The 13390-nt window shown below is 47.0% G+C and overlaps 1 protein-coding gene across 1 annotated transcript in view; it reads right to left on the bottom strand.

Annotated features, from left to right (window-relative positions):
• Nucleotides 1–12563, bottom strand: part of TET3 (tet methylcytosine dioxygenase 3) — a 159725-nt gene extending 147162 nt beyond the window's left edge. The window contains exon 1 of the mRNA XM_042782514.1: nt 12261–12563. Within this exon, the coding sequence (XP_042638448.1) occupies nt 12261–12563 (303 nt within the window). The remainder of the gene's footprint in view (nt 1–12260) is intronic.
• Between the last annotated feature and the right edge of the window lie 827 nt (nt 12564–13390).

Genomic DNA, 13390 nt, shown 5'->3' with positions numbered 1-13390 from the left:
ACAAGGCATCCTACCTTCCACCTTAAGGATCCATGAACACCCCCAAGCAGCCCATCTGCCCCAAGCCCTGTCCCACCTTGGTCTCCTGCCCTTCTCTGGGGCACCCAGAGTAGAGCTCAGCAGTTTGTCCGTATCCTTCCACACTTCTGCCACCAGCCACAACCATTCCAACAGCATCTCCATCTCAAGTTCAGGGGCAGTACCTCCCTCCTCCTGGAAGTCCTCTCCTCATCTTTCACATATCACTACACAAAACACTCAAAACATGTGCCTTCCCTTCCCCACTGGGCTCTGTGGGTCCAAAGGCGATGAAAGCTGGCTTCTGCCCTCAAGGCATCCCACTCCCCTACAGCCCTACAAGACTGTACTGTAATTATCTGTTTCTACACTTGTGTCCCTCCCCAGACTGTGAGCCACTCAGGATCAGCTTGAGTGTCTTGCACACAGCCAGTTCCAGACAAAGTTTGCTGAGTGGAGCTGGGAAGTCACCTGTGGGTCTACAAGTCAAAGAGATGACATTTTGCCTCTGGAAGCTGGAAGCAGCACCAGAGAGGAGCTTCCCTCCCCTAGCACAGGACACAGTGGGTCCCAGGACCCAGGAAACATTCCACAAGATGTTATCTTCCCTCCTGTCCTAGCACCAGCTCTTCTCCTTCCTCTGTCCCCCAGCCTCTCTCCACCCTGCAGCATGAACACAGTGCAGACAGAACCAGGATCATTCCTACCATCAACAAGGAAATCAGGACACTCAGAGCTTACCTTTAAAGAGTAGAGCAAAAAATTAAAAAGATGACAGGGGAAAAAAAGAAAACAGGAAAGAGCTACCCAAAGTTCTTTCCACAAGAATGGCTCAGAAGTGAAATAACTTTAGTCCAATACCTTGTTACTTGTTCTTGCCCCAGCATTTCCACGCTCCCTTTCAGAGGCTTCCCCTGGCAGTAATTAGCAGGCGTGGGAGCAGGGGGCTATGCGAACATGTGCCCTCTGGCAAATCCCCCAACACAGCACCTCTTCTATTCTAAGAATCTAGAATCACATGTCTTAGAGCAGTGGGAGGTACATTATTTCATCCACTAGCTGGGTGTGGGGAAGGTAGACTGCAACAGAGTTAGCATCGTACAGGTCAAAGCCAACAGTTTGGAAAAGAGCCAACCAAGAGTGCCTTGGCCCAAGTCTTCTGCTTGTCCTTCTTGAAGACAAGCATGCAACCCTAAACCTGTAGTCACATGAAGGCTACCCAAATTCCCCTACCTTGGGCTTCTTTTTACCCCTCTCTCAATGACTAAAACATTTAAATTTTTGAATTTTTTATTCAAATGACAGGAGGCAAGGCCACAGAAGGTATGTCCATTCCAAGCACAATGTGCCAGCAGTTTCCACCCTCACAGACACATTTGGCAGAGTCCCATAGCAGCCTTAAAGAACTGTCCCACACACAGCCAGCTGGGCTGGACCAGGGCTCAGAAGGAGATGGTGGGTCCTTTCTTTCCAACACCTTCTCTCCTCCCAAGCATCTCACTCTAAGTCCACAAGGAGCTGTGCAAGAAATGAGGAGTGCAGCAGAGAATCAGTGACTACTCCTGAGACCCCTGACATGATCTTCCAACTTACACATTCACCACACTACCTTCACCAGAATGACAGAACCCAAGTCAAAGAGTAGATTTCTCTGGGCAGGGTCCATGCAGAAGTAAGTCTGGGGCAGGGAGTAAACATGAACAAGGTCCACTAGGACTATTGATCAACACTGTGGGTAGAAGAGGGAGCTGTAAAAGAGAGAGAGAGCGTGTGCCAGAGCCCAAGCCCTTGGGCAAGGAGCAATACCTCACTCCTAGTTATTCTTTCACCATAAGCAGATAAGTAAAACACTGCCCCATCCTCAAGGAAAAAAAGTGAGCTTTGCCATGGATTAGAACCTAGGAAAGCCTTGTCCCAGTCCTAATACCTCACTATTTATTTTGGGATGGGGACAGGGGTCCTAAACCAAAAATTTCCCCTGAGATCAGACAACCGGACAGCTATTTTCCCAACCCAGAAAGAGGGCTCAGTGAAAGTTTAGAGAGCACACAGAGCTGCTCTCTCTAGCCTGGAAGCACTGTCCAACAGAACTTCCTGTGATGATGGAAATGTTTTATATCCGCACTGTCCAATACACAAGCCACTAGCCACATGTGGATATTAAGCACTTGAGAGGTGGCTAGTGTGCTTGAGGAGCTGAATTTGATTTTACTTAATTTTAATTAAAATAGCCAGATGTGGCTAATGGCTACCATATGGGTAGTAGCTTAGGTAGAGCAGGCTTCTTAAATTTGGTGAGTTCATGAATACTCAACAGTGTGATCAAAATCAGACTCTCTCATCTGAGAAAACACACACACCCTGCCACAGTCACAGCACATGGATGAAAATTCAGAAGGGTCACGTATCTGAAATTAAGTGAGGATGGAAAGGCTTTGGCTCACTTATTTGAAACCATCGCCAGGAAAGACCAATTGTAAGAAAGGGACATCATGCTTTAGTAAAACGAGAAAAATCCTCCAGGAGATAGACTGACGCAATAACCACAATAAGGGATGCAAACATGCTAGCAATCATGAAGATGACACAGAACCAGATAGCATTTTGTTCTGCTATACATAAGGTCAAAGAGCGCTGGTGGCATAAGGGTTCCAATCAAAGGTTGGCAATTTGAAGCTACCCAGTGGCTCTGTGGGAGAAAGATCTGGACATCTGCTTCTGTAAAGATTACAGCCAAGAAAACCCTACGGGGCAGTTCTACTCTGTCACAGGGGGTTGATATGAGTTGGAATCAACTGGATGGAACACAACAACAACATACAAAAGGTTGCCATGATTCAGAATCAAATCCACAGCAACTAAGAACATAAGTCTAGAATTTGATTTAAAAATGTGTTACAGCCTAACATGTCTCCTCCGTATATAGTTGCCTGAGGAACAAAGATATAGACCCAATGTTACATTTCACACAATTTTAGCAAGAGATCACTAAGCGTGGAAGCCCCGGTTGATGAGAAGAATGACTGTGCCAACCAGCCCCAGCCTCTACCCAGACATGTGCACGTACAGAAAACACACCACTTCTCAGAACTAGCTTTTCAGTCTTGGAATTATTGTAAATGTTGGAAAATTCTTTTTGCTAACGTTGGTTCATTCTACCTGCTTATAATTTCCACCCAGTAAAAAGAAGTCTGTATATTCCTGTATACAAAGGAAGTCACCCTTCTCCCACAGAAGAGTCATCTTAGTCTATGTTCCTCTATTCTTCAAACTGAACAGCCCAACTTTCATCATCCTACATGTGACCACTCTGACAGATCTCCTTGGGATAGGCTACCAACATGCCTTTTAAAGTTAAGCTCTTAAACCAGCTCTTCCTCTTTTCTAGGAAGCAAGGATTCCTTTGCTTGTATGTTCCTTTTTTCATTTTATTTTAAATAAGTGCAGACTTTGCATTCACTCTGATTAAATCCATTAAGTTTGCTTGGGACCCACTGTTCCAGCTTGCCCCCACTCTCCTTAATTCCTTGTTCTTATCATTCAACTTAATAGCTGCATCTTTATCTACTGACCCACAGATCTGCCACCTTTCATCTTAAGAAGAGGCCACACATCCCTTATACTCCACAAGCCTCCTGACTCACTAGCTTCCTTCTGTAAGATCTACCTTTCTTCTCTTCTTCACAACCACCACCACCTACTACTCTCTCGGTGGGCTCCAAAACCTTAATCAGGCTGCTAAGAACCAAACATCTCCTAAAAGCCCCTTTACTGGCTGTTCTGAGAAAAATGCACAAGTTCTTAAAGGGTTTTATTGATAACTCACTAGACTAGAAGAAAATGGACTCCAGAAGAACAAAAATAACCATGGAGTAAATCTCAAGAGGTTCTTGTCCCCTTAGCCTACCAAGGAAGAAATGGACCAGTTGTCCTCCTTACCTCTGTTGGCAAATCCTTTTTAACTGGCATTCTTTGCCTGTTTATGATGACTTGTTTCCACCCCCTCTCCTCCTCATCACAGAAATACTACGGACAATGCTCCCAAACTATAATGTAATGGGCATACAAATGGATATGATTCAAGTACAGATTCTGATTCAGTAGGTCTGGGGTGGAACCCAAGATTCTATATTTCTAACAAGTTTCTAGATGAAGCTAGTACAGCTGGTACACTGGTACTGGTACGAATGCAAACCATTTAGGAGTCCTAAGAGCCAACTGAACAATCTATAGTACAAGAAGAGTCCTGTATAAACAAAAATGAAGAAAACCAGAGACTCATGGAAACAGTAAGTCCAGGGGGCTAGTAGACCATGTGAACCTCAGCCTATATCACCATCAGACCAGAAGAACTAGATGGTGCCTGTCTACCACTGTCAACCTCTCAGGAAGGGATCAGTACAGGATATCCTGGATAGCGTGGAAGAACAATGCGGAACAAAACTCAAAATCTTAAAAAAGACCAGGTTTTGTGGACTCAGGGCCATGGTCACAAGGGATATCAAGCTCAACTGGCATAACATACTACACAAAAACATTGTTCTACATCCTACTTTGGTGAGTAGTGACTGGGGTCTTAAAAGCTTGTGAGCAGCCATGTAGTAGCAACACTGGGTCTCTCCTCATCCAGAGCAAAGAAGAATAAAGAAAACCAAAGAGGCATGGAAACACTTAGTCCAAGGGACTAGTAGACCATGTGATCCTCAACCAAAATGACCATGAAACCAGAAGCTAGATGGTACCCGGCTACCACTGTCAACCACTCAGAGGGGGATTGGTGCAGGAGATCCTGGATAGAGTGGAAGAACAATGTGGAACAAAACTCAAAATCATTAAAAAAAGAAAGAAAGAAAGAAAAAGACCAGGTTTGCTGGTCTGATAGAGCCTGGTGAGACCCCTGAGACTATGGCCCCTAGTCACCCTTCAGGTCTGAAACTGAACTCACTCCTGTGTCTTCCAGCCAAACAATAGACAGGCATACAAGGTGAACATTTACATCAGGTAGATACACCACTTGGAGTGATCAATCATGGGAGAACAGAAGGTCAGTGTTTACACAGGCAGACAGCTCAGAGGGTGAGAATGTATAGGAAAGAAGGACAGAGGGAAGAGGTAACTATGGGGAGAAAGTAGGAAGAGAGCTGTTACATTGTGGGGAATTGCAGCTAATGTCATGAGATAAAATGTACATGAACTGCTATATAGAAAATGAATTTTCTCTGTAAGCTTTCACCCAAATCAAAAAAGAGAACACTCCTGCGTAATTCTTAGGCTTTCTTCATTTTTCTTCGTTCTTATTTCTGATTTTCCTCAAATTGGTGTCAAGGGATCTATCTTCTATTTTGCTGATTTTGTCTTCCATTGATTCAATCTGCTCCTATGGCCTTCTACTGAGTTGTCTATTTCTGAAATTTTATTGTTAATCTTTTGGCTTTCTAGTTGCTGGGTTTTTTTTTTTTTTTTTTTTTTTATGGTTTCTAATTGTCTATTCTGTCATTTTGTTCTTGTATAGTTTTCCTGAATTGCTCTATTGCTTTGTCTGTGTTTTCCTTGACTTTGTCTGTTTTCCTTGATCTCTTGGAGAACCCTATATATTAGTCTCTTGAATTCATTATCAGATAGTTCCATTACCATTTCTTCTTCCAGAAGGTTTTCTGCTTCTTTGTTTTGCTCACATGCAGGAACTACCTTGCCCTGTTTCTTTATGTGATTTGAGCTCTAGTGGTACTGTGATTAAACCATTGGGCTGCTAACCAAAAAGTCAGCAGTTTGAACCCACCAGCCATTCCATGAGAGAAAGATGAGGTAGTCTGCTTCCATAAAGATTTATAGCCGTGGAAACCCTATGAGGCAATTCTATAGGCTTTCTACAGGCTTTCTGTCTTATAGGGTTCTATGAGTCAGAAATGACTCAGTGGCAGTGGTGGGTGAGTTGTCTGCGAGGGGTTAAGGTGTTATTGTACGTATTTCTTTATTGTACGTTTGTTTGCTGCATCCTTATTTTTATTTCGCTATATCTGAATAAGCAAGGTGTGTGTACTACTCTGACCACTAGTCTAACTGCACTGGAGAATTCACCACCTGTCTCTGGGAGGGTAGGAGACTGGCTGGGTGCATGGGTATGAATCTCTGCTCACTGGTCTTGCAAGGTATCTGAGGATGTAACTGGCATTGCCGATAAGGTAATGTGTCTGTCCAGCCGGTCACCTGGGCACGGGTGCAGGGAGCATTCTCACTAGCTGCTAGGCTGGGTGCTGTGTGTCCACACTGCCAGTTGTCAGGTGGTTGGGGTGAGGGCATGGAGGTGGCCAGAGCAGGCGCAAGTCTCCAGTTGCACGGGGAGCAGGGCAAGAGGCTTGGCAGAGGGGATGCTACCAGGCTACAGGTGCCCACGAGGAAGGCATGGCCCTATCTGCTACAGCACAATACAGGGTAGGGCATGCCACCAGTCCTCAGCTTCCCAGTGCAGGTAGCTGGAGGGAGGAGGAGGCACTGCTGGTCAGAAGGCTCCCAGCATGGGTGACTGGGCATATAGGAGCAGGTACCACTGGTCTGCAGGCTCCCAGTACCAATAGTTAAGTGGAACAGCGGTCACTGTCTGTAGGCCCCTGATGCAGGCAGTCGAGGCGTAAGAGGGCACCACAGTTCTGTGGACCCCCTACACTGGTAACCAGGCAGAGAGGCCAGCACTGCCAATACCTGGGTCCCTGGCATGAGTGGCTAAGTCAAAGAGCGGGTGCTGCTGCTCAGTGTGACCCTGGCTCAAAGGGCAGGACAGTGGTGGGTGCTACTGGACCAGGATCATGGGCAGCAGCAAACTGGCCTGTGATGTGGGTGCAGAGTCACTCCTGCTTAGCTGCACCAGGTAACAAGGGCTTTGGCTGGAATGCTGCTTACTTTGTCTCAATATGGCCATGCTGTGCAGGTTCAGTTGGCAGGGCACTGATCATCTGTAATTCTCCATGTTCACTGTTTTTGTACAGTCTCTTCTTCCACTTGGTACTTAATCCAATACTTCAGCTTTGCCATTGATACTCAGAGTTCCAAAGTAGTCATCTATATCCAATTTACTTGTTTTCTAATCTTTGTTGTAAGAGGGATATTATAAGGCATCTGAATATGCTGTCATCTTGGGTGCCCATCACCTCATGTTTATCTACATCAGCGATTTTATACTCTGGCTACCTGTTGGAAACACCTAGGAACCCAAGCCCCATCCCAGACCAATTAAGTCAATCTCTGGAGTATGGGCCACAGGCACTGGGGTTTTTGTTTTTTAAAACAGAAGTTTCCCAGGTTATTCCAATTTGGAGCCCCTGATCCACATGATTGACTTAAAACACAAACACACACACACACACACACACACACACACAGGGCAGTTATACCAATGCTCTCCCCTCAGTATGACTTTACGCCAAAAATTGGCCCTTTGATCTGTCCAAGAAGCTGGCAAGAAATACCACAACTTATTTGCAGAAATCCCAACCAGTTAGTTTGATTGAATTGCTCCATAAAGAACCACCGGGGCCAAAACACTCACCATTTGCCTTTCTAAAGTCTCTCAAGCCAACTTTTAAACAATATGTTCTAGAATTGTCTAAAACTGACAACAATCACACATTTATAATTTCCAAAATCTTTGAAAAATTGAACTTTCTGCTTGTTGCTGGCCTTTCGACCCTTCCATAATTCCATGCTGATTGTCATTCAGAGAGCACATCTGAAGGTGGTCTGTAAGGCGTGAATGACTGAGCTTCAGGCAGGGTGGTCAGCAGGTTTTTCATTCCGAACCACACATGCTGTGGTCTTTCCCCAGCTTACATCTCCTAATGCGACAAGGTCCCAAGGGCTGCTCTCTCTCTGCTACTAGTTATGCTCCCTGAAGTTGTAAGCTTCCTCTTCCCTCTTATTCTTGCTGGGAATAAAAAGACTTTTATTGTCTTGAGTATTTTCCAACAGCCTCAGCACATTCTGGCCATCGGACTTCCTGACGTTCCACTGAAGGGGTCACATGGCTCTTGAATCTGTTTTCATTGTCACATATGGAGCATGGCCATTTATCTTTGCACTTACTAGAGAACAGCCTGTGCAACCACACTTGTGGCTCAGTCCTTCCCCAGACCCACCACTTTCCTCCTTAGGACACCTATTCTCGAGTATTCATCAGCCTATCCTTTTTAAAAAGCAATCCAATCCCTCCAGCTAACTTCCCTTTTAGAGTCTGTGACCATGGAGTTCAAAACTGGTTGGTTGCATCTGAAACACAACTTTCCAAAGTCTACAGTGAAACACCTCTCCTTGCCTCACCTTCTCTCTGGCTTCACAAATGCTAAGGCGGATCCCTTTCTCTAAAAATCCCTATCACTTCTAATTCACCAACCTGTTCTCCCTTTGTTGGTGGGAACTGGTGCCAGCCTGGGAGCATCCCTCTCACAGCCTCTGTCTTAAGGAAGACAGAACTACCAGCAGGCTAGGCAAGAATGTGTCAAGTGTGCTGATGTAGGGAGAGCCTCAATTCCAAGGTGTTCTCTCTCAAAACTGGCATAGAAATCTGTTTCAACCATTAAGTCCACTGGGCTGATTGCCACACAGCCAATGTTCTCAAGTATGTGTCCAACTTTATGCATACATTTTCCTATATAGGCTTTCTTCCCCACTCCATCTCATAAAATGTTATTCTCCTACCTTCTCTATCACTCAAGGCCCAGGACTACTGTGGCTCCTTGTTCCTGAGTCTCCAGCCCCCTCCCCCAGTGAAAAAGTGGGCAAACTCCTCCCTGCCAGCCCTAGTTCTTCTATAAACAAGCTAGAGGGTGCCTTGAGATAAATATTTCATTTGTATTGCATCTTACAACTGCAAATAAGAGGCTAATTAATGCAGTTTTCTATGCATAAAGATTAATTCTGTTCTGGAGGTTTTGTCACCGTGCACTGATTACCTACTATGTGCCAGAAATTATGTATATTTATCTCATTTAACCCTCTCAACGACCTTGCAAGGATGCTATACTACCTTCATTTTACAAATGAAAAAAACAATACTTAGAGAGTTTACAAATATGTTGCCCAAGGGAGTAACTGGCACAGAGGGGTTTACCCCCAAAGCCTGGGTTCTGAGCCCTACTGTACCTCCACATCCACCAAATCCTACTTTTTGTCATTGTGCTATCAAGTCACCACTCAGATAAAAAGAATGCATACTAAGACAGCCTCCAACATCCACCTAGGATCTCAATACTTTCTGGAAGTAGAGTGGTACAGGAATGAACCCCTTCAGGTATGTACCTATAGCTGCTGCCAACCTGCATAGCCTCACTTTAGGACCCAAAAAAGCAGTCACTTGGCCTTTCAATGGGAGTCCTGCTCCTGGGGGCTGTCTCTAGTCGTACAATGCCCAATTTCTTCCCTAAATGGAAAGGTTCCTCATTTAACCACCCACCAGGAACCCCTTGGGAAAAGAGTGCAGAGTAAGGAGCAGAAGACAGGAAGCCCAAGATACTGCTCCCCTTATAGGATGACACAAAGCAGCTGTGATTAGATAGGAACACTGGCCCCAGATGAAGCCAGGGAGATGAGCATAGGCTAGAAATAGGGAAAGAGTATGCAGAGGAGCATCATCACTCTAAATAAAAAAGAAACACCAGGAATCAGGAAGCAAGCAGATGATCTGGTTTCCAAGAGGCTCCTGGGGATGCTGGGTCTGCCCTACCTGTACACTTAGGAACAATTTCTAAAGTTCTATTCTTGAGCCAAAGTCCAAGAAAACTCAGAAGCCAGTAATGTCTCTCCCCCTTTCCTGATCTCTCCAATCCTGGGACATGTCCCCTCTGCTACATGTCTGCTCAGGTCGAATGGTTAAGGCCCCAGTAGTCCCACAGGGTCTGCTAAATGCAGACAGTCCTCGGGACTCATTCTCTCAAGCAGAGTCTCTCTGTGACTATGCCAGGGACACATGGACCATGCCTTCATGGACTAGGGAAAAAATTATGGCTACAGACACAGTTATCATCTATGTATTTCACCAACACTTAAAAAAGAGAATCTACTTCCATCAAAACTTACAATTCATTTAAAAAAAATATATATATATATACAGCAGAAATGACCTATCCTTAGAATAAAGTTCTACTCTTTAAAACAAAGAAAGTTAGCTTTAAAGGAAAAACTCACTGCACTGTCCCTTTTTCACTGCTTCTCCAGAGACTAGGCAAAGCCTGTTGTTGGCCAGCACTGGTCCACAGACCAAGGTATGGATACTCTATGCTGGGATACTGAGCCATTCAGCCACATTTTCCCCAACCCTGGGGGCCTAGTGGGGCAGCCAGCGGCCATGGTCCTTAGGGACGCAGACACCTCTCAGCAGGGATGAGTCTCTACACCTCAGCCAACCCAGATGCATGTTATCTTAACCACGACCACCCAGCAGCCTAGGTTAGCAGTTTACACACAAAGATGACAGGGCCCTGGCCTCACTCCCAGCCCCTTTCACTCAGGTATGCCTCATTTTTGCCAAAAAAACAGCTTAAATGCAATTTACAAGGGCCACTGGCTCCAGGAACATCCAGCCCAGAGAACTCACCCTCCCTACGGCCAGAGCTCGATTATGGGAGGAATAGAGTGAGAAAAAGAGGGTACGGGAGAGGAGTGAACACTGGAAGGAAGGCTGAAAAGGAATCAGGCTTTGCTATGTGATCTGAGCAAGTCTTCCTTACACTCAAACACCAGATCTCATGCCCAGGAGTGAAGGCTACTCCTGAACCCACTTCCCTTTCAGAATTAACCAACAGGGCACTGGGCCAACAGGATGCTAAGTCCCCTCAACACTACCAGCACAAATGGGCTGGACATCATTTCCCAGCAGAGGCGGAAGCTCCTGAAGATTTGATCCAGATGTCTGCTTCGACCAGAGGTGAGGAAAACAGGGCAGAGAGTCCGTGCTCCCTGGGTCACCACATGCAGCTTCCACAGAGAGTGGGCAAGAGAAGGAGAAGGTGAGATGGGCAGAAGCATCACACCACCACCTACCTTCCCTACCCCCAGTGCTTGAATCTTTCTTCCCAGCCACCGGCCCATAGCTCTCCACAGCCCTCCAGCTCGTGGCACGCACGGCTCTGCACTCAGCGGTGAGGGAAATACTGCGCGAGTGCCACCAGCCCATCGCAGCCACAGGTGCCTGAGCCCTCAGATACACCGCAGCTCCTGATCCAGCTAGAAGGGCTTCAAATGCCATCAAGCATAACTCCTGAGTTGTCTGAGTCCTTCGACAAATTAGTGGCAAAGCCGGGAGAGCCCTGCAGACAGCGCCGGCCTCCGTCTCTGTCCAGCGCCAGTTCCGCTGCCTGGAGCGACCTCAGCCGCTACACTGTTCCTCCCAAGCTGCTCAACTTCTCTCGTCCCTACTTCTGCCAACTCTCCGCTGTTGCAGCCGCCACAACCTCCAACCAGCAGCCCTCCCAAAATGGAAAGGAAATATGGCCAATGCTGGGTCACTGCCCTTCCACTTTCTCCTCTGACCTCATCCCAACTCCTCCTTCCCTCCCTTTACCTCTCTTATCCCAAGAAAAGGGAATATTCCATCATGCAGCGCATCATTCATTCATTCTATTAGTATTTCTAAACCCCAAGGAACTGTGCCAGATCCTGAGAACACAGAGATAAAAAAGTTTCTGATCTCAAGAATTAGTTGGTCCAAATCTACGGGCTTCTCATTAAAATCCTAGTTTCAACTGGCTCACTTGCGACCTTTCTGGGAAAAACTCAAGAAAAGTTTTAACCAAACATCTCACTCCACCAAAGCAGCATGAAACCACTCTGTCACTCTACACCTGTCTTTCCAAATCCATCAGCTTCCATCCCTTACTTGACACTATCATTCCCCAGGTCACCCCAGCACTGAGATGACCTCAAAATACAACATAGAAGCTTCAAGCAGTACAAGAAACTTCTAGAGGTAAAGCTGCACACCACTTCTGTGTCAAACGCAAACATCAGAGATGAGAATGCAAGCTCAGAATCCTCTGCAACTTAGCAAGAGAGTTACTCTCATAAACTGTCAGTTCTGCCAAGGGGCCCAAGCCAGCTCCCAACTTCAGTTACACTCTTATTCACAGCCCCGCTCAAAGTTAGACCAAGAATATCAAAAACAGCTTTAAGAATGGACTGGACAAGTGTTTAACAAGACTCCTGTGGCTACAGTCCCTCAGGGAAGGGGCTACAGAACCCAGCAGGGACCAGCTTACCTCCTTGAGAAGCCCGGCTTTTTTCTTCAGCACCTCACACTTGCGCAGCTTGCAGATCTGGTGTGTACGGCGGTTTGTACAGCTAGTGCAGGCCCCACAGTTTTCCAGCCGCCGGCAGGGCTCACAAGTACCACACCGTTTCCGTTTCTTTCGCCCATCTCCACCCCCTCGGAGTTGGGGCTCACTCCCGGTCATCGGGAGTCCAGGCCCCTGGAAGCCTCCTACCATCACTTGGCCCTGAGGGAAGTCATAAATGCCTGGCAGTTCTGGCTGAACTGCCAGGGGCACCTGAAATTGGCTCATGGCGCTGCCAGAGGTGGGGACATAGGTGCCAGGGCAGACCCACAGCCCAGATTCCTGCCGGCAAAGGCCACCAACAGGTCCTTCTCTCCTAAAACAGTCAAGAGTCTACAAGGGTGAAGGCAAGTAGCATCAGTCTTCTGGATAGGTGCCTCTTCTCAATCCCTCTTCACCTCCTCTGCAGCAGTCTGACAGGGCTCAGTTGGGGGCCGCTCTCCCACCTGCTGGGGCCCAGGACCTGGGGGAGGACACCAGCAGCAGCCCCCAGGAAATCAATCATCTTGGCTGGGTGAGTTCTTCACCCTCACCCACCCTGGACCCAGGCATGAGGTGAGCAGGTGGGTGTGTGGCGGGGGCAGGGAGTTTCCTCCTGGTATTTCTCCTCCCCGTGTCAGGATGATGGAGAAGAATACGCTGCCTGAAAGAGACAGAAAGCGGAAGCGCATCACTAGGGGCTCAGGGACACTTTTACATGTTACCTCTTCCTGCTTCTGGGAAGAGAGAAAATGGGGGAAGAGAAGGGGCTTGCTCAAATTAAAGCCAGTCCAGAACCTTTGGCACAACCCTGCATGGGCTTCTTGTCTGAGGAAGACAGCCGGCCCCAGAGAACGAATTTAAGGGAGTGGTCAAGGTGAGATTTCTGAGAAAGTTGCCCTGTGCCCCACCCCCACCTCCAGGGGCTCGTGAGAGTTTCAGCAAAATTCCCACACACACCCCTTTCGGAAGACCGCTGGGCCCTCCCCAAGGACGCAAGGCTTCCAAAATAAAGTTTACTCAGTGCCTTGCTCGGCGGGGCTGCCCGAGTGTCCGGGCACGGAAGCGGCCTGCAG

Source organism: Orycteropus afer, unplaced genomic scaffold, assembly GCF_000298275.1.
Source record: "Orycteropus afer afer isolate SDZICR_OR568_19922 unplaced genomic scaffold, OryAfe1.0 scaffold00354, whole genome shotgun sequence".
In the NCBI taxonomy this organism is placed as follows: domain Eukaryota; kingdom Metazoa; phylum Chordata; class Mammalia; order Tubulidentata; family Orycteropodidae; genus Orycteropus; species Orycteropus afer.
This window is presented reverse-complemented; position numbering and strand designations above follow the sequence as displayed.